The 27,522-nt window shown below is 47.2% G+C and overlaps 1 protein-coding gene across 1 annotated transcript in view; it reads right to left on the bottom strand.

Moving 5' to 3' along the window:
- The window catches only part of LOC310799967 (solute carrier organic anion transporter family member 2B1-like), a 94,407-nt gene that overhangs the window by 7,445 nt on the left and 59,440 nt on the right, over positions 1-27,522 (bottom strand). Inside the window, 3 exon segments of the mRNA XM_083662567.1 lie at positions 3,871-4,052; positions 22,566-22,719; positions 25,819-26,008. Of these exon segments, the coding sequence (XP_083518693.1) occupies positions 3,871-4,052; positions 22,566-22,719; positions 25,819-26,008 (526 nt within the window).

Raw genomic sequence — 27,522 nt, 5'->3', positions numbered from 1 at the left:
GAGATGTACCATTAGCCTCCATTCTATGGTGATAATTACTAACTTCACGACTGTAGCTCACTGTGAACTGAGCGGACAGTGCCAGTAAGGCGTAAGGCATGGTGTATCTTGGTTATGTGGGGGGGATGTGGCAAATGAGCTAAACTCCCGAAAAAGTGGAGTATCCCTTTAATGACCTCACTTTCTTATAAGTTTATGGTCTCAATCACTAGTTTCAATTTTTATTCAATGCAGCATGACCCAGACATCTCTTGTCTATGGTCTGACCTGAGTATCATGATGAAGGAGGGGGCTGGGTCTATGGTCTGACATGATGAAGGAGGAGGCGTTGTCTAATGGTCTGACCTGAGTATCATGATGAAGTGAGGAGGCGTGTCTAGGTCTGACCTGAGTATCATGATGAAGGAGGGGGCGTGTCTATGGTCTTGACCTGAGTATCATGATGAAGGAGGAGGCGTGTTCTATGGTCTGACCTGAGTATCATGATGAAGGAGGAGGCGTGTCTATGGTCTGACCCTGAGTATCATGATGAAGGAGGGGGGCGTGTCTATGGTCTGACCTGAGTATCATGATGAAGGAGGGAGGCGTGTCTATGGTCTGACCTGAGTATCATGATGAAGGAGGAGGCGTGTCTATGGTCTGACCTGAGTATCATGATGAAGGAGGGGGCGTGTCTATGGTCTGACCTGAGTATCATGATGAAGGAGGGGGCGTGTCTATGGTCTGACCTGAGTATCATAGGGGGCGTGTCTATGGTCTGACCTGAGTATCATGATGAAGGAGGGGGCGTGTCTTATGGTCTGACCTGAGTATCATGATGAAGGAGGAGAGGCGTGTCTATGGTCTGACCTGAGTATCATGATGAAGGAGGAGGCGTGTCTATGGTCTGACCTGAGTATCATGATGAAGGAGGAGGCGTGTCTATGGTCTGACCTGAGTATCATGATGAAGGAGGAGGCGTGTCTATGGTCTGACCTGAGTATCATGATGAAGGAGGAGGCGTGTCTATGGTCTGACCTGAGTATCATGATGAAGGAGGAGGCGTGTCTATGGTCTGACCTGAGTATCATGATGAAGGAGGAGGCGTGTCTATGGTCTGACCTGAGTATCATGATGAAGGAGGGGCGTGTCTATGGTCTGACCTGAGTATCATGATGAAGGAGGAGGCGTGTCTATGGTCTGACCTGAGTATCATGATGAAGGAGGAGGCGTGTCTATGGTCTGACCTGAGTATCATGATGAAGGAGGAGGCGTGTCTATGGTCTGACCTGAGTATCATGATGAAGGAGGGGGCGTGTCTATGGTCTGACCTGAGTATCATGATGAAGGAGGGGCGTGTCTATGGTCTGACCTGAGTATCATGATGAAGGAGGAGGGCGTGTCTATGGTCTGACCTGAGTATCATGATGAAGGAGGAGGCGTGTCTATGGTCTGACCTGAGTATCATGATGAAGGAGGAGGCGTGTCTATGGTCTGACCTGAGTATCATGATGAAGGAGGGGGCGTGTCTATGGTCTGACCTGAGTATCATGATGAAGGAGGGGCGTGTCTATGGTCTGACCTGAGTATCATGATGAAGGAGGGGGCGTGTCTATGGTCTGACCTGAGTATCATGATGAAGGAGGAGGCGTGTCTATGGTCTGACCTGAGTATCATGATGAAGGAGGGGGCGTGTCTATGGTCTGACCTGAGTATCATGATGAAGGAGGGGGCGTGTCTATGGTCTGACCTGAGTATCATGATGAAGGAGGGGGCGTGTCTATGGTCTGACCTGAGTATCATGATGAAGGAGGGGGCGTGTCTATGGTCTGACCTGAGTATCATGATGAAGGAGGGGGCGTGTCTATGGTCTGACCTGAGTATCATGATGAAGGAGGGGGCGTGTCTATGGTCTGACCTGAGTATCATGATGATGGAGGGGGCGTGTCTATGGTCTGACCTGAGTATCATGATGAAGGAGGGGGCGTGTCTATGGTCTGACCTGAGTATCATGATGAAGGAGGGGGCGTGTCTATGGTCTGACCTGAGTATCATGATGAAGGAGGGGGCGTGTCTATGGTCTGACCTGAGTATCATGATGAAGGAGGGGGCGTGTCTATGGTCTGACCTGAGTATCATGATGAAGGAGGGGCGTGTCTATGGTCTGACCTGAGTATCATGATGAAGGAGGGGGCGTGTCTATGGTCTGACCTGAGTATCATGATGAAGGAGGGGGCGTGTCTATGGTCTGACCTGAGTATCATGATGAAGGAGGAGGCGTGTCTATGGTCTGACCTGAGTATCATGATGAAGGAGGAGGCGTGTCTATGGTCTGACCTGAGTATCATGATGAAGGAGGAGGCGTGTCTATGGTCTGACCTGAGTATCATGATGAAGGAGGGGGCGTGTCTATGGTCTGACCTGAGTATCATGATGAAGGAGGGGGCGTGTCTATGGTCTGACCTGAGTATCATGATGAAGGAGGGGGCGTGTCTATGGTCTGACCTGAGTATCATGATGATGGAGGGGGCGTGTCTATGGTCTGACCTGAGTATCATGATGAAGGAGGGGGCGTGTCTATGGTCTGACCTGAGTATCATGATGAAGGAGGAGGCGTGTCTATGGTCTGACCTGAGTATCATGATGAAGGAGGAGGTGTGTCTATGGTCTGACCTGAGTATCATGATGAAGGAGGAGGCGTGTCTATGGTCTGACCTGAGTATCATGATGAAGGAGGAGGCGTGTCTATGGTCTGACCTGAGTATCATGATGAAGGAGGAGGCGTGTCTATGGTCTGACCTGAGTATCATGATGATGGAGGGGGCGTGTCTATGGTCTGACCTGAGTATCATGATGAAGGAGGGGGCGTGTCTATGGTCTGACCTGAGTATCATGATGAAGGAGGGGGCGTGTCTATGGTCTGACCTGAGTATCATGATGATGGAGGGGGCGTGTCTATGGTCTGACCTGAGTATCATGATGAAGGAGGGGGCGTGTCTATGGTCTGACCTGAGTATCATGATGAAGGAGGGGGCGTGTCTATGGTCTGACCTGAGTATCATGATGAAGGAGGGGGCGTGTCTATGGTCTGACCTGAGTATCATGATGAAGGAGGAGGCGTGTCTATGGTCTGACCTGAGTATCATGATGAAGGAGGAGGCGTGTCTATGGTCTGACCTGAGTATCATGATGAAGGAGGAGGCGTGTCTATGGTCTGACCTGAGTATCATGATGAAGGAGGGGGCGTGTCTATGGTCTGACCTGAGTATCATGATGAAGGAGGGGGCGTGTCTATGGTCTGACCTGAGTATCATGATGAAGGAGGAGGCGTGTCTATGGTCTGACCTGAGTATCATGATGAAGGAGGAGGCGTGTCTATGGTCTGACCTGAGTATCATGATGAAGGAGGGGGCGTGTCTATGGTCTGACCTGAGTATCATGATGAAGGAGGAGGCGTGTCTATGGTCTGACCTGAGTATCATGATGAAGGAGGAGGCGTGTCTATGGTCTGACCTGAGTATCATGATGAAGGAGGGGGCGTGTCTATGGTCTGACCTGAGTATCATGATGAAGGAGGGGGCGTGTCTATGGTCTGACCTGAGTATCATGATGAAGGAGGGGGCGTGTCTATGGTCTGACCTGAGTATCATGATGAAGGAGGGGGCGTGTCTATAGTCTGACCTGAGTATCATGATGAAGGAGGGGGCGTGTCTATGGTCTGACCTGAGTATCATGATGAAGGAGGAGGCGTGTCTATGGTCTGACCTGAGTATCATGATGAAGGAGGGGGCGTGTCTATGGTCTGACCTGAGTATCATGATGAAGGAGGAGGCGTGTCTATGGTCTGACCTGAGTATCATGATGAAGGAGGGGGCGTGTCTATGGTCTGACCTGAGTATCATGATGAAGGAGGGGGCTTGGGAGAAGGAGACGATGAAGCAGGTGAGAGCCGACAGCACCACGAAGGGCAGCAGGAGGTGAGAGCAGCCGCTGCCACACGTCCTGGGGAAGGCGGAGCCAGAGCCGGGGGAGGCGGGACCAGGAGCCCCGACGCAGCTGCAGTCTGTGTAGTTCTGTTCAGACAGAGAAACAGACACTCAGGGTTCCCACACCTTCTTAAACATCCAATTCAGATTGTCAGGCCCAATTCCCTCAAATTCAAGGGTCCAGACCAATCGCCATCTTCAAGATGGCGATTGGCTCCCCAGACAGACAGACAGACAGACAAACAGACAGACAGACAGACAGACAGACTGTCCGTCTGTCTGTCTGTCTGAAATCTGTCCTCTCCTTTTAGAAGCACATGGAAAAGCTAAACAGCATCTCGCTTCGAAAGAGGAACTCAGGAACTTTTACTCCACATTTGAAATCACACACTTTTTTACTTTTACTGAAGGAGATTTTTTCTTTACTTCAGTCAAATATCTTTCCTGGTTCCAGACCTTCAATCCACCCAGTTGGCTGCTTCAGAAAGAAGGAACTTGAGCAAAACTCAGTCTGATACCAGCCTATCAAATATCAGCACAGTCACAGAGATTCTACTGGAGCAGACTTTCCACAACTCTTCCCACTCAGAAGCGTCATGCCCATTGTAACTTGTAATTGATTTTTGAGAGGTAAAAAAAAAAAAAAAATTAAATTAAATAAACATAGGCTATAATATTATAGGCTGTGTATGGTAGTTGAAACATAGTTTCAAGTTTACGTTTCTGTATGTTTGTAGTTAAAACAAAAACATAAATACTGTATAGGCTACATACAGTACAACACAAAAGGCTGTTATTTACCCTTTGTCGCCACCTGGTGAGTAAATATATATAACTAAAACCATTAGAATTGACAACTGGTCCGCGACTTTTTTTCCCATGTATCTACCAGTCCTTGGCACAAAAAAGGTTGGGAACCCCTGCTCTAGAGGAAAGATTTCTACCTTCTGAAAAGGCAATACCAGCCAAAATAAACATTGTGTTACATTGCTTTGAAACATGTGGTCTCCCTTTTTTGTCAAGTCCATTGAGCCTGGGCAGTGGCAATGTACTTAGTCTGGTGATTATGGATCTTTCCAGGAGGCTGAGCAGTTTGGAAAATAGCCTTATGGTTACACCTGCTCAGTCTGTTAATTTAAAATTAGATATTCCTCTAAATCTGGCTTCCAACCCCCCAAATTTTTCAGATTGTTGGCTTGCATGACGCCCCTGTTCCCACTGATACAATTTCAGAAACCACTTAAAGAGAAGAGACCGAAACCAAGTCTGGGAAATGACCCGGTTTCTGTGAAATCACACATTAAGAATAAAGGATTACAGAAAGACGCGGTTTGGCAGCTGCCTTCGGTTCGCTGCGAGAGCTCTGATAATCTAAACCATCTGTTTAGAAAGCAGACATGGCCTGGGTGTCTTGATGCAAGAGACAGTCCAGTCCACAGCTAGCCTGGTAAACCATCCAGTCCACAGTTATAGCCTGGTAAACCACCCAGTCCACAGTTATAGCCTGGTAAACCATCCAGTCCACAGTTATAGCCTGGTAAACCATCCAGTCCACAGCTAGCCTGGTAAACCACCCAGTCCACAGTTATAGTCTGGTAAACCATCCAGTCCACAGTTATAGCCTGGTAAACCATCCAGTCCACAGCTAGCCTGGTAAACCACCCAGTCCACAGTTATAGCCTGGTAAACCATCCAGTCCACAGTTATAGCCTGGTAAACCATCCAGTCCACAGCTAGCCTGGTAAACCACCCAGTCCACAGCTAGCCTGGTAAACCACCCAGTCCACAGCTAGCCTGGTAAACCACCCAGTCCACAGCTAGCCTGGTAAACCACCCAGTCCACAGCTAGCCTGGTAAACCATCCAGTCCACAGTTATAGCCTGGTAAACCATCCAGTCCACAGTTATAGTCTGGTAAACCATCCAGTCCACAGTTATAGTCTGGTAAACCATCCAGTCCACAGTTATAGTCTGGTAAACCATCCAGTCCACAGTTATAGTCTGGTAAACCATCCAGTCCACAGTTATAGCCTGGTAAACCATCCAGTCCACAGTTATAGTCTGGTAAACCACCCAGTCCACAGCTATAGCCTGGTAAACCATCCAGTCCACAGTTATAGTCTGGTAAACCATCCAGTCCACAGTTATAGTCTGGTAAAGCATCCAGTCCACAGTTATAGTCTGGTAAACCATCCAGTCCACAGTTATAGCCTGGTAAACCATCCAGTCCACAGTTATAGCCTGGTAAACCATCCAGTCCACAGTTATAGTCTGGTAAACCATCCAGTCCACAGTTATAGCCTGGTAAACCATCCAGTCCACAGTTATAGCCTGGTAAACCATCCAGTCCACAGTTATAGTCTGGTAAACCATCCAGTCCACAGCTATAGCCTGGTAAACCATCCAGTCCACAGCTATAGCCTGGTAAACCATCCAGTCCACAGTTATAGTCTGGTAAACCATCCAGTCCACAGTTATAGCCTGGTAAACCATCCAGTCCACAGTTATAGTCTGGTAAACCACCCAGTCCACAGCTATAGCCTGGTAAACCATCCAGTCCACAGTTATAGTCTGGTAAACCATCCAGTCCACAGTTATAGTCTGGTAAAGCATCCAGTCCACAGTTATAGTCTGGTAAACCATCCAGTCCACAGTTATAGCCTGGTAAACCATCCAGTCCACAGTTATAGCCTGGTAAACCATCCAGTCCACAGTTATAGTCTGGTAAACCATCCAGTCCACAGTTATAGCCTGGTAAACCATCCAGTCCACAGTTATAGCCTGGTAAACCATCCAGTCCACAGTTATAGTCTGGTAAACCATCCAGTCCACAGCTATAGCCTGGTAAACCATCCAGTCCACAGCTATAGCCTGGTAAACCATCCAGTCCACAGTTATAGCCTGGTAAACCATCCAGTCCACAGTTATAGCCTGGTAAACCATCCAGTCCACAGTTATAGCCTGGTAAACCATCCAGTCCACAGCTATAGCCTGGTAAACCATCCAGTCCACAGTTATAGCCTGGTAAACCACCCAGTCCACAGCTAGCCTGGTAAACCACCCAGTCCACAGTTATAGCCTGGTAAACCATCCAGTCCACAGTTATAGCCTGTTAAACCACCCAGTCCACAGTTATAGCCTGGTAAACCATCCAGTCCACAGCTAGCCTGGTAAACCACCCAGTCCACAGTTATAGCCTGGTAAACCACCCAGTCCACAGTTATAGCCTGGTAAACCACCCAGTCCACAGCTATAGTCTGGTAAACCACCCAGTCCACAGCTATAGCCTGGTAAACCATCCAGTCCACAGTTATAGCCTGGTAAACCATCCAGTCCACAGTTATAGCCTGGTAAACCATCCAGTCCACAGTTATAGCCTGGTAAACCATCCAGTCCACAGTTATAGCCTGGTAAACCACCCAGTCCACAGCTATAGTCTGGTAAACCACCCAGTCCACAGCTATAGCCTGGTAAACCACCCAGTCCACAGTTATAGCCTGGTAAACCATCCAGTCCACAGTTATAGTCTGGTAAACCATCCAGTCCACAGCTATAGCCTGGTAAACCATCCAGTCCACAGCTATAGCCTGGTAAACCACCCAGTCCACAGCTATAGCCTGGTAAACCACCCAGTCCACAGTTATAGCCTGGTAAACCACCCAGTCCACAGTTATAGCCTGGTAAACCATCCAGTCCACAGCTATAGTCTGGTAAACCATCCAGTCCACAGCTATAGCCTGGTAAACCATCCAGTCCACAGTTATAGCCTGGTAAACCACCCAGTCCACAGTTATAGCCTGGTAAACCATCCAGTCTACAGCTATAGCCTGGTAAACCATCCAGTCCACAGTTATAGCCTGGTAAACCATCCAGTCCACAGTTATAGCCTGGTAAACCATCCAGTCTACAGCTATAGCCTGGTAAACCATCCAGTCCACAGTTATAGCCTGGTAAACCATCCAGTCCACAGTTATAGCCTGGTAAACCATCCAGTCCACAGTTATAGTCTGGTAAACCATCCAGTCCACAGCTATAGCCTGGTAAACCATCCAGTCCACAGTTATAGCCTGGTAAACCATCCAGTCTACAGCTATAGCCTGGTAAACCATCCAGTCCACAGTTATAGCCTGGTAAACCATCCAGTCCACAGTTATAGCCTGGTAAACCATCCAGTCTACAGCTATAGCCTGGTAAACCATCCAGTCCACAGTTATAGCCTGGTAAACCATCCAGTCCACAGTTATAGTCTGGTAAACCATCCAGTCCACAGTTATAGCCTGGTAAACCATCCAGTCCACAGTTATAGTCTGGTAAACCATCCAGTCCACAGCTATAGCCTGGTAAACCATCCAGTCCACAGTTATAGCCTGGTAAACCACCCAGTCCACAGCTATAGCCTGGTAAACCATCCAGTCCACAGTTAGCCTGGTAAACCATCCAGTCCACATCTATAGCCTGGTAAACCACCCAGTCCACAGTTATAGCCTGGTAAACCATCCAGTCCACATCTATAGCCTGGTAAACCACCCAGTCTACAGCTATAGCCTGGTAAACCATCCAGTCCACAGCTATAGCCTGGTAAACCATCCAGTCTACAGCTATAGCCTGGTAAACCATCCAGTCCACAGCTATAGCCTGGTAAACCATCCAGTCCACAGCTATAGCCTGGTAAACCATCCAGTCCACAGCTATAGCCTGGTAAACCATCCAGTCCACAGTTATAGCCTGGTAAACCATCCAGTCCACAGCTATAGCCTGGTAAACCATCCAGTCCACAGTTATAGCCTGGTAAACCACCCAGTCCACAGTTATAGCCTGGTAAACCACCCAGTCCACAGTTATAGCCTGGTAAACCACCCAGTCCACAGCTATAGCCTGGTAAACCATCCAGTCCACAGCTATAGCCTGGTAAACCACCCAGTCCACAGTTATAGCCTGGTAAACCATCCAGTCCACAGCTATAGCCTGGTAAACCATCCAGTCCACAGCTATAGCCTGGTAAACCATCCAGTCCACAGCTATAGCCTGGTAAACCATCCAGTCCACAGTTATAGCCTGGTAAACCATCCAGTCCACAGTTATAGCCTGGTAAACCATCCAGTCCACAGCTATAGCCTGGTAAACCATCCAGTCCACAGTTATAGCCTGGTAAACCATCCAGTCCACAGCTATAGCCTGGTAAACCATCCAGTCCACAGTTATAGCCTGGTAAACCATCCAGTCCACAGCTATAGCCTGGTAAACCATCCAGTCCACAGTTATAGCCTGGTAAACCACCCAGTCCACAGCTATAGCCTGGTAAACCATCCAGTCCACAGTTATAGCCTGGTAAACCACCCAGTCCACAGTTATAGCCTGGTAAACCACCCAGTCCACAGTTATAGCCTGGTAAACCACCCAGTCCACAGCTATAGCCTGGTAAACCATCCAGTCCACAGCTATAGCCTGGTAAACCATCCAGTCCACAGCTATAGCCTGGTAAACCACCCAGTCCACATCTATAGCCTGGTAAACCATCCAGTCCACAGCTATAGCCTGGTAAACCACCCAGTCCACATCTATAGCCTGGTAAACCATCCAGTCCACAGCTATAGCCTGGTAAACCATCCAGTCCACAGCTATAGCCTGGTAAACCATCCAGTCCACAGTTATAGTCTGGTAAACCATCCAGTCCACAGCTATAGCCTGGTAAACCATCCAGTCCACAGTTATAGCCTGGTAAACCATCCAGTCCACAGTTATAGCCTGGTAAACCACCCAGTCCACAGTTATAGCCTGGTAAACCACCCAGTCCACAGTTATAGCCTGGTAAACCACCCAGTCCACAGTTATAGCCTGGTAAACCACCCAGTCCACAGCTATAGCCTGGTAAACCATCCAGTCCACAGTTATAGCCTGGTAAACCATCCAGTCCACAGTTATAGCCTGGTAAACCATCCAGTCCACAGCTATAGCCTGGTAAACCATCCAGTCCACAGTTATAGCCTGGTAAACCACCCAGTCCACAGTTATAGCCTGGTAAACCACCCAGTCCACAGTTATAGCCTGGTAAACCATCCAGTCCACAGTTATAGCCTGGTAAACCACCCAGTCCACAGTTATAGCCTGGTAAACCATCCAGTCCACAGTTATAGCCTGGTAAACCATCCAGTCCACAGTTATAGCCTGGTAAACCATCCAGTCCACAGTTATAGCCTGGTAAACCATCCAGTCCACAGTTATAGCCTGGTAAACCACCCAGTCCACAGCTATAGCCTGGTAAACCATCCAGTCCACAGCTATAGCCTGGTAAACCACCCAGTCCACAGCTATAGCCTGGTAAACCATCCAGTCCACAGCTATAGCCTGGTAAACCATCCAGTCCACAGCTATAGCCTGGTAAACCATCCAGTCCACAGTTATAGCCTGGTAAACCATCCAGTCCACAGTTATAGCCTGGTAAACCATCCAGTCCACAGCTATAGCCTGGTAAACCATCCAGTCCACAGTTATAGCCTGGTAAACCATCCAGTCCACAGTTATAGCCTGGTAAACCATCCAGTCCACAGTTATAGCCTGGTAAACCATCCAGTCCACAGTTATAGCCTGGTAAACCATCCAGTCCACAGCTATAGCCTGGTAAACCATCCAGTCCACAGTTATAGCCTGGTAAACCATCCAGTCCACAGCTAGCCTGGTAAACCATCCAGTCCACAGCTATAGCCTGGTAAACCATCCAGTCCACAGTTATAGCCTGGTAAACCATCCAGTCCACAGCTATAGCCTGGTAAACCATCCAGTCCACAGTTATAGCCTGGTAAACCATCCAGTCCACAGTTATAGCCTGGTAAACCACCCAGTCCACAGTTATAGCCTGGTAAACCATCCAGTCCACAGTTATAGCCTGGTAAACCATCCAGTCCACAGCTATAGCCTGGTAAACCATCCAGTCCACAGTTATAGCCTGGTAAACCACCCAGTCCACAGTTATAGCCTGGTAAACCACCCAGTCCACAGTTATAGCCTGGTAAACCATCCAGTCCACAGTTATAGCCTGGTAAACCACCCAGTCCACAGTTATAGCCTGGTAAACCATCCAGTCCACAGTTATAGCCTGGTAAACCATCCAGTCCACAGTTATAGCCTGGTAAACCATCCAGTCCACAGTTATAGCCTGGTAAACCATCCAGTCCACAGTTATAGCCTGGTAAACCATCCAGTCCACAGTTATAGCCTGGTAAACCATCCAGTCCACAGCTATAGCCTGGTAAACCATCCAGTCCACAGCTATAGCCTGGTAAACCACCCAGTCCACATCTATAGCCTGGTAAACCATCCAGTCCACAGCTATAGCCTGGTAAACCATCCAGTCCACAGCTATAGCCTGGTAAACCATCCAGTCCACAGTTATAGCCTGGTAAACCATCCAGTCCACAGTTATAGCCTGGTAAACCACCCAGTCCACAGTTATAGCCTGGTAAACCACCCAGTCCACAGTTATAGTCTGGTAAACCACCCAGTCCACAGTTATAGTCTGGTAAACCATCCAGTCCACAGTTATAGCCTGGTAAACCATCCAGTCCACAGTTATAGCCTGGTAAACCACCCAGTCCACAGTTATAGCCTGGTAAACCACCCAGTCCACAGTTATAGTCTGGTAAACCACCCAGTCCACAGTTATAGCCTGGTAAACCATCCAGTCCACAGTTAGCCTGGTAAACCATCCAGTCCACAGTTAGCCTGGTAAACCATCCAGTCCACAGCTATAGCCTGGTAAACCATCCAGTCCACAGTTAGCCTGGTAAACCATCCAGTCCACAGTTATAGCCTGGTAAACCATCCAGTCAGATAAATCAATACCAAGCTCCCCCTGCCATGCTTCTCAAATCTTCTGAGGCTGTGTTGCAGTTGTCAAACAGACATGCACATCTAAAGATAAGATGCTTGGAGTGAGGGGGGCTCAGCAATACATAGAAAAAAGCGTGTTCATTTGGGAGCACTTCAAAGGAGTGAATCTTGGACCAAACATAATTTCTGATTTGCAGGAATCTGAGCCAGTTCGCGCCGGGCAACTCACACTTTCTCTTCAGTAGATCAAGGGATGCAAAATGACCATCTATGTATAGGACTCTGGTGGAAACTAGCCCCTTCTCACTCCAGGCATGTTAGTTCTTGTCTGACCATGGAGGCAAAAAAGAGTGATTGAAACAAATTGGTGTGTGGACAGAAACATCTGGTAGGCTCAAACGGATCCGTATGGTTTTAACCAGGCTAGTCCCAAACGGGCCTCAAGCAGAAATTCTGCAGACCTTCCAGAGAGTCCGCTTGGGGTGCAGACAGCGCCTCCAGTGTTAGTTCTTCTCAGGTTTGAAGCAAATTGAACATGGTGGCCAAGCACCCACCCGCAGACATGGCCAATTGTGCCTGTAGGAATGCCTGACCAAGCCGGAACTGCTTCTGCTGGGAATTAAACCCGGGCCTCCGCAGTGGTAGGCAGTGGTGTATAAAGTACTCGAAAACCATACTTAAGTAAAAGTAAAGATATCTTCCCAGAAAAAGACTTTGGTAAAAGTCAAAGTCACTCATTAGAATATTACTTGAGTAAAAGTCTTCAAGTACTTGATATTTTCTGTACTTAAGTATCAAAAGTAATTTTCTGATATTAAATGTACTTAACACATTGAGTGCCAAGGACGTCTGTGGACATCCTAAAAAAAGTAACGAGAAGTGCCAAGGACTGTGGACTGTGGAGCCTGTGGACGTCCTAAAATCATAATTCATATTATTCCATAATTCTGCTGTTTAAGGTCGTACCTAGCCAGTGAGCATGAATCCCTTCAAGGGATCACACGGCGCCACCTTAAAAATCTACACGGGAGCTGCGCCACCCTGCTCAGATCCTTTACTTTGTGCAGGAGAAAGCCGTGATCAAAGAGACACCGATGCATGCTGCAGCCAGAGCCATATAGATTGCTCTGTCTGCAGCTGACAGTTGGCTGCGATCCGCGCCCACAACTGAGCTCCCCTGCCTCTGTCTATCTGTCTGCATATAGTTTCTCCACACGATTCCCTGCCAGAAAGGCAGCACCCGACGCCGAACAGCCAAACCTTTTCCTTCAGTCCCGTTTGGCATTTCCTTGTCGCGCTGGCATTTCCTTGTCGCGCTGGGATCCGCCCGGGGCAAAAACGGAGGCTGCGAAAATAGACTGTGCATGTGGGGAGGAGTTTACAGCTCAGGGGGGGAGAGGGGGGTGGGGCACGCAGGCTGCACAGAACTACACCATGTCACTACATCAGAAAATATTAGCTAGAGTCAGTGAATGTGCTTGAAATTAGAGTGCAAAAAGTATTCATAAAAGTGACTTTATCTTGAAAAGTAAAAAAAGACAGCAGAAAACCCTTGAAAGTGCTCTTCTTTCAGAGGCTAATGGAAGTCTAGAAACAAAATTTCTTCTTTGAAAGAAGCAGGAGTGTCCAATGTTTCATTAGAGTCCAGCCCTGTCCATATAGCCCTAATAGAAAAAATTCTATAGCTGTTTTCAACTGAATGGAAGTGAATCTGGCACAGGCTCCAGACAATTTTACTGAAGCGCTGTGGCACTCAATGTGTTAAGTATTGAAAGTAAAAAGTAGCCTACAAGTAAATGCTGCAAAAAAAATCAAATCAAGCAAAATATATGCCTGGGCTTGAGTGAAAGTCTATTTCTTCTTCTTGACTTTAATAGCCGCTGGCAAACAACGTTATGTTGCATTACAGCCACCAAATGGAATGGCGTGTGGATCGTGATTAACGTAACTTGCAAACTAGGAGCACTGATTTGTTAACGCGATATGAAAAGACACACCTTTTCAACTCCATCTGGGCCCTTCTTGAACTAACTTCTTTCTCTCTTTAAAAAAAAAAAAAAAAAAAAAAAAAAAAAACTAACCTGAACTAAACTTGTACCACTGTTCCTTCATAAGTTGTAGTTGTCATAGACTGTGTTGCATAGTTGATTGCTCTATTGCTGACAAAAATGTGTTATTGTAAGTCGCTTTGGATAAAAGCATCTGCCAAATGACGTAATGAAATGAAGATTTGCCAAACCTGATTGCTTGCAGGCTACGCCATTTCTTCTGATGTTACTTTGTAACTAAGATGCTTGGGGGAAATGTAGTGGAGTAAAAGTATCCATTTTATTTGGCAAATGTAGTGGAGTAAAAGTGAAAGTTGACAGAAATATAAATACTCAAGTAAAGTACAGATACTGTATTTATACTTAGTTACATTACACCACTGGTGGTAGGCGAGTGCTTCTCCCCTCCACTCTGGGCGGGGCGTGGGGCGTTCTTGGTGATGTCATTGAAACCGAATACCCAACTCAACTTCAACCCCTAGAGGGCACTGTTGCTGCATGAAAATTATACAGTGTGTAGATCCGTTTACTCTCAAACGTGGAGATTTTGCTTAGAATCATTCGCCAACACTTCTCGTTGGTTTAAAGCTGACAAAAATATTTTTGGGTTGAGTTCCCCTTTAAAGTGTGACAGAGGGCATGTGTGGAATCTGCTCGTCTGTCTGATGGGTCTAAGCAGAAGTGAAGCTGCCAGCGAGCGCACGCTGCTTCCTCGCCGTCTGCAGCACTGAAGAAGACCCAAACAGGAAGTGATGTCATCTTCCCCTGTACATCTACATCCGGCGAATGCAGCTATAAACAGTCTGTACGTTACACCCCCAGAACATGCACAAGGAAGTTGGGAAAAAAACCTTCAGACTGGAAGGAAGTTTGACGGAATCCGACCAATCACGACACGTGTGTCCACGAAAAATGCGGCATATTGGATTCTGATTAGACTAATGAGCGGAAGACCGGCCTTTCTGCGATTCTGATTGGACTAATGAGCGGAAGACCCGCCTTTCTGCTTCCCATTCCGGTTGGTGCATGATTCTCCCCCACGAAGTACAGACGGTATGGCGGAACCATTTGAAAATTGCGGAAGCCAACTCGTCTGAGACTACCTGTACATGACCTCCAGTGAAGCAACATTAAACCTTTCCGTTTCTCAAACTGCAACTGGTTAATGATTTTCCCAGCTCTGAATTCCACACTGAGTGGTTACTGGAACCATGGTGAATGTTTTTTGTCTCCCAGGGCGTCGAAAAATTCCTCCTCTTTGTCACAGCCTCGGCCCGGCGTCTGGTCCTGATTAGTCTCAACGCCAGACCCATGAGAGTTCTTACGCTGATACACTACGTTACTGCATGCTGCAGATCTCTCTCTGGGTCTGATACACTACGTTACTGCATGCTGCAGAGCTCTCTCTGGGTCTGATACACTACAAGATTCATTCATTCATGATTCAAGATTCAAGATTCAAGATTCAATACTTTATTGCCATGTCAACAGAGTTGATTGGAATTTGTTTCAGTGCAGCTCTAAGAACAGACGTAAAAACAAACATAACAAATCACAGATTCAAACACAAAGAGAATAAAAAAGTGGAAAAAAAAAACACTACGGTACATAAAATATGAGAGAGGCTGAAATAGATAAATAAAGTGCACAGTTTTACAAGCAGCATTTGTTTACAAAAGCAGTATCGAGCTGCCTATAAGGTGCAATTCAAGTTCAAGTTCAATTCAAGCCTACGGATTTAAGGTGCGATTTAAGGTGCGAATGCAAAGAGGGTCAGAGTTCAGGAGGCGAACCGCCTCAGGATAAGTGCTGTTCCTGAGACGGGAGGTCCTGCACCTCAGAGACTGAAGCCTCCTACCTGAGGGCATGAGTTTAAAGAGAGAGCTAGCAGGGTGGGAGGGGTCGGCGATCACCTTCTGCATCTTGCGTTTGGTGCGTGTGGCATAGATGGAGGAAACGGATGGAAGGTCGTGGCCGATGATTTTGGACGCTATGCGTACCACCCTTTCCAACCGTTTCCTCTCAAGGGCGGTAGTGTTGCCGTACCACACTGTGACTGAGAAGGTGAGTACGCTCTCTACAGTGGCTCTGTAAAAGTGAGCCATCGCCTCCCCAGACACACCAAACTTCCTGAGCTGCCTCAGAAAGTGAAGCCGCTGGTGGGCTTTGCTCACAATGTTACAAGTGTTGACTTCCCATTTCAGGGAGCGGCATATGGTGGTGCCCAGAAATTTCAGACTGTCGACCCTGTCGACGGGCTGGTCGCAGATGACCAGAGAGGGGGGCACTGAGCCGCTTTTGCGGAAATCAATAATCATTTCCTTGGTCTTATCTAAGTTTAAGACAAGATTGTTTAAAGTGCACCAGTTGACTAGGGCTGCCACTTCGGCCCTGTAGGCAGATTCATCACCGTTTTTAATATACCCGACCACCGTAGTGTCGTCCGCGTACTTAAAAAACGAAACAAATTGAGAGTGGGAAATAAAATCGTTGGTATAAAGTGCAAAGAGAAGGGCTGAAAGAACACAACCCTGGGGGGCCCCGGTGTTGAGAGTCATAGTTCGAGAGAGCCTGTTGCCTATTTTAACTACTTGCTTCCTGTTAGACAGGAAGTCCAGAATCCAAAGGCATAGAGAGTGATTGATCCCTAGAGCCATAAGTTTATCAAATAGTTTGGAGGGCACAATCGTGTTAAACGCAGAGCTGAAATCGATAAATAAAACTCTAACGTAAGTGGCGGGGGCCTCCAGGTGCTGAAGGATGCTGTGGAGGCACAGAGACACAGCATCTTCGACAGACCTGTTGGCACGATAAGCAAACTGGAAGCTGTCCATCTCAACATTAGACAGGTGATCACAGACAATACGCTCAAATACCTTCATCACAACAGAAGTCAAGGCTACGGGCCTATAATCATTCAAGCTAACAGCATTGGACTTCTTTGGAACAGGGATAACCACAGCGGATTTAAAGCAAGCAGGGACTTTACAGAGAGAGAGAGACCAGTTAAAGATGTCAACAAAAACAGAAGACAGTTGTTGAGCACAGTGCTTTAAGGTGAAAGCAGAGACCTGGTCTGGGCCTGCAGCCTTCCTGCTGTTCTGTTTGAGGAACAGGGTTCTGACCTCATGCTCACTCACCACAAAAGGAGGAGGTGGTGGAGTTAGCTCTGGACCGCTAACTACTGTGGCACTGAGAGACACATCAGTGGGCAGATCAAATCGACAATAAAATTCGTTCAATTTATCGGGGAGGAGGGGGTCATCATCTGGGGCTCGGCGGTTGCTTTTATACCCTGTGATGGCTTGCAGCCCCTGCCAAACGCCCTTTGTGTCGTTGGCTTTGAGCTTGGCCTGCAGGCCGTCTTTATATTTAGCTTTAGCTTTTTTTACTGCACGTTCAAATACGTATTTGGCAATTTTAAAAGCATCTTTATTACCGCTCTTAAAGGCTTCATTTTTCTTCATGAAGAGGATTTTCACTTCCTTACTGAACCATGGTTTGTTATTGCTGAACACAGTTACAGTCTTAGAAGGGAAACAAACATTCTCAGAGAAGTTGATATAAGAGGTAACAGTCTCAGTGTATTCATCCAGGTCAGCACAAGAGTCACGAAAGACAGACCAGTCAGTTAATTCAAGACAAGCCCTTAGGCTATCAGCAGCCTGTGGGGAAAATTGCCTGACCGTCTTGTAGCTCCGTTTGCTGGTTTTCAGCTGTTGACGGTACTGAGGAATGAGTAGAATAGTGTTGTGGTCCGACTGACCAAGGGGGGCACGCATCACGGCATGAAAAGCCCGGGGAATGGTGCTATAGCACTGGTCAAGAGTTTTCTCACCTCTGGTGGCTGTGTGGATCTGTTGTTTGAACCGGGGAAGCGACTTCCTTAGGTTGACGTGGTTCAGGTCCCCCATAACAAAGACGGCTGAGTGCGGGTGGCCGTTTTCCAGCTCCGTGATGTGTGCAGCTAGCTGACGGGCCGCTGACAAGGCTCCAGCCTGAGGCGGGATGTACACAGCAACCAGGATGATTGAGGCGAATTCCCGCGGGAGGTAGAAGGGTCTGCAATGAATGCTAAGAGTCTCGAGCTCCGGGGAGCATGAACGGTGAAGAGTTTTAGTGTCTGAGCACCATCGGTCATTCACGTAGAAACAGACTCCGCCGCCGCTGCGTTTCAGCGAGTCCTCTGTGCGATCCGCACGGTGAAGAGCGTAGCCCGGTAGTTGTACCGCAGAGTCGGGCACACCTCCGTGCAGCCAGGTCTCCGTGAAACAAAGCACAGAACAATCAGAGACGTCGCGCTTCGAGTTGATGATAAGACCGAGTTCATCCATTTTGTTGGTTAGAGACCTAACGTTGGATAAGAGAATACAGGGCAGCGGGGAGCGGAGTTTCCGCCGGCGAAGCCTCACCAAGGCACCGGCTCTCTTGCCTCTCTTCCTGGGTAGAGTTTGGCGGCGACCGCTGCGGCCTGAATCATTGGTCTCGTCCGTTGTTCGTCTAACAAAGTCATTAGACGAGAACAAAAGTTGCGGTGGGGGCTGCTGAACGCTAACTCTAATGTGCAACAGTTCAGTCCTCTCATATTTCAGTAGACAATCCACTCGTTCAAGCATAAAACACGCAACAAACAAACAAACGAAAACCCAGAGCAGCACTATGTTGCCATACACCGGCGCCATCTTGGGTGGAACTTGGGTGGAACACCAGCAACAGTTACGTTACTGCATGCTGCAGATCTCTCTCTGGGTCTGATACACTACGTTACTGCATGCTGCAGAGCTCTCTCTGGGTCTGATACACTACGTTACTGCATGCTGCAGAGCTCTCTCTGGGTCTGATACACTATGTTACTGCATGCTGCAGATCTCTCTCTGGGTCTGATACACTATGTTACTGCATGCTGCAGATCTCTCTCTGGGTCTGATACACTACGTTACTGCATGCTGCAGATCTCTCTCTGGGTCTGATACACTACGTTACTGCATGCTGCAGAGCTCTCTCTGGGTCTGATACACTATGTTACTGCATGCTGCAGATCTCTCTCTGGGTCTGATACACTATGTTACTGCATGCTGCAGATCTCTCTCTGGGTCTGATACACTACGTTACTGCATGCTGCAGATCTCTCTCTGGGTCTGATACACTACGTTACTGCATGCTGCAGATCTCTCTCTGGGTCTGGGACGCTTCCCCTCAGCCACCTGGGGTCGGAAGTGAACCGTTCACTTGACCATTGATTGGCCAGTGGTGGATTCAGTCTTCACCAATCAGTGACGACTTTGCGATCAGTGACGGCATGGGAGGCGCAGCCCATTTTTCGAACCGCTCTCACATTGGTGCTACGACCTGTCACTCATTCAATTTCACCCCCCTATAGACGCGCCCTCAAACCCCAGCAGTGGCTGTGAAGTGGCACAGACTCACTATGTAGTATGCGGACTGCAGCGATTCAACGTAATATTTGAGTCTGGGGAGCAGTGTTGGGCAAGTTACTTTCAAAATGTAATATACTACATATTACTAGTTCCTTTCATTTGAAAGTAATAAGTTACTTTACAATATTACTGTCTGTGTAGAATAACTCGTTACTTATATTACACTACTTTTCCATTACTTTTACCAAAACAACAGCAGCAGCAGAATGACATCGCCGGCCCGGAACCATCCTGAAAAATCATTTCAACCGCCTTGAAGTCAGTGTAAACAATCCAAAATTCTAAATGTTATTCTCTTCCTTTGTAATTGTCATCTATAGTGGTTATATGCATAAAAACAGACAGTTTGATTAGGAAATGATTGTATCTTAATTTAAATATGTGCTTTGATTTTACTTGAGTTACTTGACAAAGTAACTGGTATAATATTACTGAAATCCTATAGGTAATAAGTTATATGACTCAGTTACTTCTAAAAGTAATATATTACATGTAATATGTTACTTTTGTATTGAGTTACCCCCAACACTGCATGTGAGGCTGAGCCAGTGTTGCTGTGAGCGCTGACTGAGTGAGCAGGGAGGGGAGGGGCTGTGTGGCTGACTGACTGGAGGAGAAAGGAGTCGGCCTGTATGCAGAGTAAATAGACTGACAAACGTAACCGCTCCAAACTGTTCTCTGTGGTTAACCTGACATCCCTACCATGCTTTTATTGGTATCTATCTTCTTTTTTTTTAACCTTTATTTATACAGGGGGAGTCTCACTGAGAGCAATGCTCTCTTTTTCAGGAGCGCCCTGTTCACATTCACACACACATTCATACCTGGAAGCTGACCAGTACAACCACAGTCTGATCTGCTGGCCACTGATCAGCTCCACTGGAGCAGTTGGGGTTAAGGGCCTTGCTCAAGGGCACCTCAGTGGTGGTAATGAGGGAGGGGCAAGTGCTGCCTTTTCACTTTCCCCACCCAGATTTATCCTGCCGGTCCTGGGGATTGAACCGACGACCTTCCGGTCACAAGCTCGCTTCTCTAACCGTTGGGCCACCACTGCCCTTGACAGGTGTGTCGGACTGAGAGCAGTTAAATAAAAAATGCGGACCGTGAGGACTGCTGAGGAGCTCTGGTCTGGAGCTTATTTTTCTTTATATACAGTACGGTGTCACCGGTAACACCGGTGTTGTCACTGTGTTTATTACCCGGTGGGAAAACGTCCACACCGTGGCATGCCTAGACCAGACGCAGAAACTCTGTTAGCAAGGACACCGGAATTAAACTGCCTGCGCTTCCAGATGCTTCGCCTGCGCTTCCATTAACAGTGTGTTTGCACCGTGAGACGCACAGGCCTGCTCACTAACTCACATGTAACCCCATCGACCCAGGCCATTATTATTTTTTGCACAGAATTTCTTGTCAGCAAAAACAGGAAAGTATCAAATTGCTTATTTAAACCAGTGAGATAGCATAGTACACACAAGAGGGTAGGTACAGGCAGTTTTGAACATAGAGACACTGCAAGAAATAGGCCACGCCCATCACGGGGGAAATCGGTCCGTTCACTCCCATTCACCAGCGTCATTTTCCTTCAATTAAACATAGCTAAAAGCTGTTGTGTGGTGGGGCTGCGCACACAACAAATGTAAAAAATCACCAGTTAAAGTTTTGTTGTACTCCCGAGCAAAACAAGGAAGACATTGAGAATTGGCGAGAAGAAAATGTGGATTTAGCTGTCAAGGAAGTAAGTTTGGAGTGTTCATCTTCTGTATATACGATCTTTGTGTGCAACACGCAACCATGCACGCGACATAGGAGAACGCCAGGATTGGAGGGGGGGGTTTCTGTTTTCCCCCGTCTTGGGCGTGGCTTCTGAATGATGACGCGTTACGCAGTGTCTCTATGCCTAGTATTGTACTGCCTAGTATTGCCTTCATCATCATCATCATCATCATCCAACTACCAGCACGTTACAGTATCAGTTCATTCATCAGTATTCGGTCCTCTTAATCCCTCTGCCAAACAGCCATTCCATATTTTAAACAAGTAACATTAGCCTACTGCTCACACATTCAGTTGTTTGTGTTTCATTAGTCTCGCTGGCCAGCCTCCTCTCCCTTCCGTGAGTAGGGAAGGGACGCTGACCAGCGAGACTAGCGTTTCATTGGAAAGTCATAGCAACGTCATTGTAGAACGCACGCTAACGTTAGCTACCAAACTAACGCTAACGAAACAGCACTGCAGCACTACTAGACAAACAAGCAGACTTACCAAATACATAGACGCCAAGCAGGGGCGGACTGGGATCATAATTCAGGCCGGGCATTAGATACCAAGCAGGCCAGGCCGATACAGGAAAAATTTGGGCCGTTTGAAGCTCAATTTGGGCCATTTGAAGCCCAATTTGGGCCGTTTGAAGCCAGATTTGGGCCGTTTGAAGCCCAATTTGGGTCGTTTAAAGCCAGATTTGGGCCGTTTGAAGCCCGTTTTGGGCCGTTTGAAGCCCAATTTGGGCCGTTTGAAGCCCAATTTGGGCCAAGTCCAATTTTACAATGAGATGCACCCACTTTAAACCTGAATAAAGTAATAAAACCACTAGTAAACCAGTAGGCGGCGCCTGGCCTGCTGTTCAGTGAGTGGCCTGGCCACCGGGCATTTGCCCGACGTGCCCGATTATGCAGTCCGCCCCTGACGCCAAGACAAGTTTCCAATACAAATGGTAAATGGTAAATGGTAAATCGTCTGCATTTATATAGCGCTTTTATCCAAAGCGCTTTACAGTCAGTAGGTACATTCACCCATTCACACACCGATGGCGGCAGGTTACCACGCAGGGGGCTGGCACACCATCAGGAGGAATTTGGGGTTCAGTATCTTGCCCAAGGACACTTCGACATGCAGAGTGGAGGAGGCGGGAATCGAACCACCGACCTCTTTTATCCAAAGCGATTAGTGGACAACCCGCTCTACCTCCTGAGCTACATGTCCGAATAAAATATAAAACTGTCTGACAGGGGGAGAAAGAGCATGACTGACTTCCGCCTGACTTCCTCGAAAACACACGTCATTACTCATTACCGTAAGTGACTGAATTCAGTCAACACAAAAACATACCGTAGGCCTAATGGGGGAGAAAAAACATATTTATTCTAATAACCGCTCCCGGCTGTTCATGGAAGACCGGCGCTTATGTGCAAAATTGAGTTTGACCCCCTGCGGTTATTGGAGACTCGGCGGCAATTGGGGAGAGGGCCCCTATTAGAAGTTTTACGGTAATCAAATCTTTTTTCTTACGGTGACTTTGCCGTTGTCGTCCATCTCCATGGCGACGCAGCCGGCGTTACAGGGGGAGATGAACTCCACGCCGTCCGAGCCGCAGACCGGGTTAAACGCCTCCTCAGGACACCGACAGGCAGCCGCCACACTGCATGACAGGTTGTTGTCCAGACTGAACACACACACACACAGACACACACACACACACACACACACACACACACAGCCACACACACACACACACACACACACACACACACAGCTTTCAGTAACATTTTCAGTAAAAGTAGTGCGATATGGTGGATTTATTTTCGAATGTGGTACGTTAATGTGACAGCAACCAGTTCTGACTTCTAATTGGTCAAATACTGACGTTTGGTCAGGACTTCCTGGCGTCACCTTTGACCTTTGAGCACCTTTTTTTCGTCACTCCCACAATGCAACAGGAGTGTGACAATTAAACAAAAATGGGGTCCAGTAAGGGCGTTGGGGTCGGGGTGGAGGGTGGGCATATACATTTACCATCGATGCCAACGACCAGGGTTCGATCCCCAGCGTTTTCAAAGTACATTTCAACCGTAAGCCACATTTAAAAAAAAAAATAGATTGTTTTTACGTTTTTCTTATTTAACCATGACCAAACCATTTCTCTAACCTTATCCAAGTTGTTTTAGTAGTTGCCTAATCATAACCGTAAAGTTGGACTAGAGATGCGCGGGCCGCAGTTATAACCGCGCTGGCCAAATGTTTATGAATAAACATTCTGATTAATAGCGGATGTGTTGAAATGATGTATCATTAAAGGAACACTCCGCCCATTTTCAACCAGCTTTGTATCATTAGAACATCAGTAGTATATCAGAAAACTGTAAACGGTTTTGAAGTCTGTCATTTAATTTGACAGTTATTGAGTGTTAAAGTGTGGACCAGTGACATCACTGGTCCACACTAACTCAAATTAATAACTCATTAACTCAAATCAACTCTCAATAACTGTCAAACTATTCATCATTCATCTAGTTTGACAGTTATTGAGAGTTGATTTGAGTTAATGAGTTATTCATTTGAGTTGATGTCACTGGTCCACACTTTAACACTCAATAACTGTCAAATTAAATGACAGACTTCAAAACCGTTTACAGTTTTCTGATATACTACTGATGTTCTAATGATACAAAGCTGGTTGAAATGGGCAGAGTGTTCCTTTAATGAGGAAAATTTATATTTAACGTATTTTTGGCTTCATTTTTCGTCAGGCACTTTATTAGCCGACTGTTGGGATCTAATCGGAATCCATTCTGATTAGAGGAATATAGCCTACGGTAAGACATTTAAAACACAAGTAACCATATTACATAGAGGAGAGATTTTCAAGTGTTCCCCAATTTTAAACACTAAAGGGTGCATGAAAGAAAGGAAAAAGGGAAAAACACAACAGTGGACACTATATTATTATGTGCTTTTGCCTGACACGGCTGAATCTGCGAGTGTTTCGTCGTTAAGAAGGTGTTAAGAACGCCCCAGACCCTTCTTACAAAACCTTCTTAACACCTTGAGTGCCATGGACGAGATATCTCGTCTTACATAATCCAACCGTTAAGTGCCAAAGACGAGATATCTCGTCTTACATAAACTTTTTTTTTTTTGACGGTGGGACATCAATCAACCCCTTTTACGTCTTCTATATCAATATTGGAGGAAGAGAATGTGTATAATCTATTTTACCGACCACTAAGTGGCGACAGTTCTCTCCAGACAGAGAGAAAGCCACAGCCACGGGTCCGCTGGACAAAGCCAGTCTAATTTTCAAGGAAATAGCTGGGCGAAAACTCTTTCGATTTCACACACACACACACACACACACACACACACACACACACACACACACACGCGCGCGCGCGCACACACACACACTCGAGTACCTTTGCGCATAAATAAGACCAGAATCGCAAAAGCTTCTTCAAAGCTCTCAGCCGACACCTCAAGAAACGAACGAGCCAGTTTTACAGTCCAGACTGCCCGAGAGCGGCCGCGGAGCCTCCTCCCTCCGCAGCACAGACGGAGGGAGGAGTTTGGAGACACACACACACACACACACACACACACACACACACACACACACACACACACACACACACACACACACACACACACACAATACAGTATACAGACTTGCCCAAGGGCACCCATAATCACAGGCACGTGAGGTGGTTCTAAAAATCCATTTATCTCTAAACTCTCTGAAAATCTCTGAAACCATGCTGTACTCAACGGCTAATATCTACATAACTACTAACTCTGCAAACTAACTCTTTTAGACAGAGAAAGCACACATTCTATTAGTTCTTTTTAGATGATTGGTGTTCACGAAGTCTTAACAGAAAAGAATCCTCGGCTCTTGTAAAATGAGCCAGAATCCTCAAAAAAAAACCTGGCACAACTTACCTACAGGATTGAAAAAACGGCTGGCACTCAATGTGTTAAGATCATCTTAGGCTAAGAAGCAATGGGGAAACGCGTTGGCTTCTTACGGGAGCCTTAAGAAGGGTCTAAGAAGCTTCTTAGCGCTAAGAAGCTTTTGGGGAAACGCAGCCAATATCTATAGATCTATAAATTATAGGAGATAATGTGTTTGGTTGGTATGGCGGGTGGATGGTTTATGCATATGGATTAGGATGGCATAAATGCTCATCCGCACATCTGTCTACGGTCTCGGTCTCATGGCATAGACAAATTACGAAAAAGGGGAACCCCAATGTGTTACCAAACTGTGATGTGTATTTAGAATGTGCTGACTGTGTGTGTGTGTGTGTGTGTGTGCGTGTGTGTGTTTGTGTGTGTGTGTGTGCGTGTGTGTGTCTGTCTGTATGTGTGTGTTTTTAGACTGTGCTGACTGTGTGTGTGTGTGTGTGTGTGTGTGTGTGTGTGTGTGTGTGTGTGCGTGTGTGTGTGTCTGTATGTGTGTGTTTTTAGACTGTGCTGACTGTGTGTGTGTGTGTGTGTGTGTGTGCATGCGTGCGTGCGTGTGTGTGTCTGTCTGTATGTGTGTGTTTTTAGACTGTGCTGACTGTGTGTGTGTGTGTGTGTGTGTGTGTGTGTGTGTGTGCGTGTGTGCGTGTGTGTGTGTGTGTATGTATGTGTGTGTTTTTAGACTGTGCTGACTGTGTGTGTGTGTGTGTGTGTGTGTGTGCGAGCCTGCGTGCGTGCTTGTGTGTCTGTGTGTGTGTCTGTACGTGTGTGTGTTTTTAGACTGTGCTGACTGTGTGTGTACCTGCGGGGAAAGACTCCGTGGACGTTCTGTGTGGAGCAGCCCAGCAGCATCAGCGGCACCGCGGTGAGCAGACACAGCGAGATGGCGGCCGTGCACATCCTACCGGCTCCGCCCACCGTCAGGTTCAGCCTCCGCATCAGAGCCCCGCCCCCAATGACACCCAACACCGCCACAGGGATGACCACCCCGCCTGGCACCGGGAGAGGGAGAGAGAGAGAGGCAAGTCCAGTCACATCATGATCCACAGAGACAGAATCATTGATTGCATTCGCCTTTCTGGATACTCAAAATGCTTCACATATCAGGGGAGGGGGGACACTCAATTAGGACTAGAGCTGGGTATTGGTTCAAATTTCAAGAATCGATTCGATTCCGATTCACAAGGTTGCGAATCGATTAATTTCGATTCGATTCGATTCGATTCCGATTCGATCAATTTTCAATATTGATTTGGTTAGTGATACCAAAACGTGGTTTTTGAGCTGTACCCTGAATTACATGACTGTCCAGTTATGTAACACATAACACATGTGTGATGTCACAATTTGACATAAGCTTTATACTGTAAGGAAGAGGAGCAGAGAGGAGGGGTATGAACTTTGGAAATGTGTGTGCGTCCACTTGAGTCTGACAGGGAAACTGTTATCAGTTGTTATTGGACACGATGCACTGGACAAGGTCTCAGCAAAAGGAGCAGTCCTCTGCCATGGGTGAATCTATATGTGTCAGATGTCATGTCACTGTAACTCACTGTAGCATAATTATGTGTATGCGGAAGTACCAAAAACTGCAGTTCCTCGAATGGCCACTCCAAAAGAGAGTTGTTCCCCATTCACCCCCATGTTAAAATGCCAGCCTTTAGAGCAGAAATAAACATGCGTTGTTGAATAGGTGATTTCACCTTTCATAACAACTGTATGGAGGTTGAATTTTTATATAACTCACCCATTTAGAGTAGAATAGACAATAGAAAAGACTAAGTTTTGGGGCGTGATTGACAGGTTGCCTGTCCAGTGATCGTGCAGGTCGCAGATCACAGATCAACAGCAGGTGGCGCTGTGGCTCTGGGCAACCCAATCTCAACCAAATATGGCTACAAATACATCACTTGTAACGAGATGGCAGCGGCCAAAATGCCAAACCTGAGGCTTCAAAACAAACCACCGAGTCCACAACGGCACGGCGGCACGGTGGCTCAGTGGTTAACACTGTTGCCTCACAGCAAGAAGGTCCCGGGTTCGAACCCCGGTCCGTCCCAGGTCCTTTCTGTGTGGAGTTTGCATGTTCTCCCCATGTCCGTGTGGGTTTTCTCCGGGTGCTCCGGTTTCCTCCCACCATCAAGAAAGACATGTATGTTAGCGTTAATACTGCTGTCAGTGCCCCTCACCAAGGTACTGGCAAAAGAACTGGAGTTGGTCCCCGGGCGCTGCACAGTGGCTGCCCACTGCTCCTAGTTCTAGGAAGGTTCCTAGTAGAGGATGGGTCAAATGCAGAGGATGAATTTCCCCAAGGGGATAAATAAAGGATAACTTAACTTAACTTAACAAACCAACGTCACCCTCACTACATCCATCTGCTATCCTGTCATGGCTCTCACCTATCATCATGGTGGAGCAGGAGGTGGTCTGACATGGCTCTCACCTATCTTCATGGTGGAGATGGAGGAGGTCTGACATGGCTCTCACCTATCATCATGGTGGAGAT

This window comes from Poromitra crassiceps (genome assembly GCF_964638095.1).
Source record: "Poromitra crassiceps genome assembly, chromosome: 29".
In the NCBI taxonomy this organism is placed as follows: domain Eukaryota; kingdom Metazoa; phylum Chordata; class Actinopteri; order Beryciformes; family Melamphaidae; genus Poromitra; species Poromitra crassiceps.
Note: the sequence above shows the minus strand (reverse complement) of the source record. Positions and strands in the feature narration are given on the sequence as shown.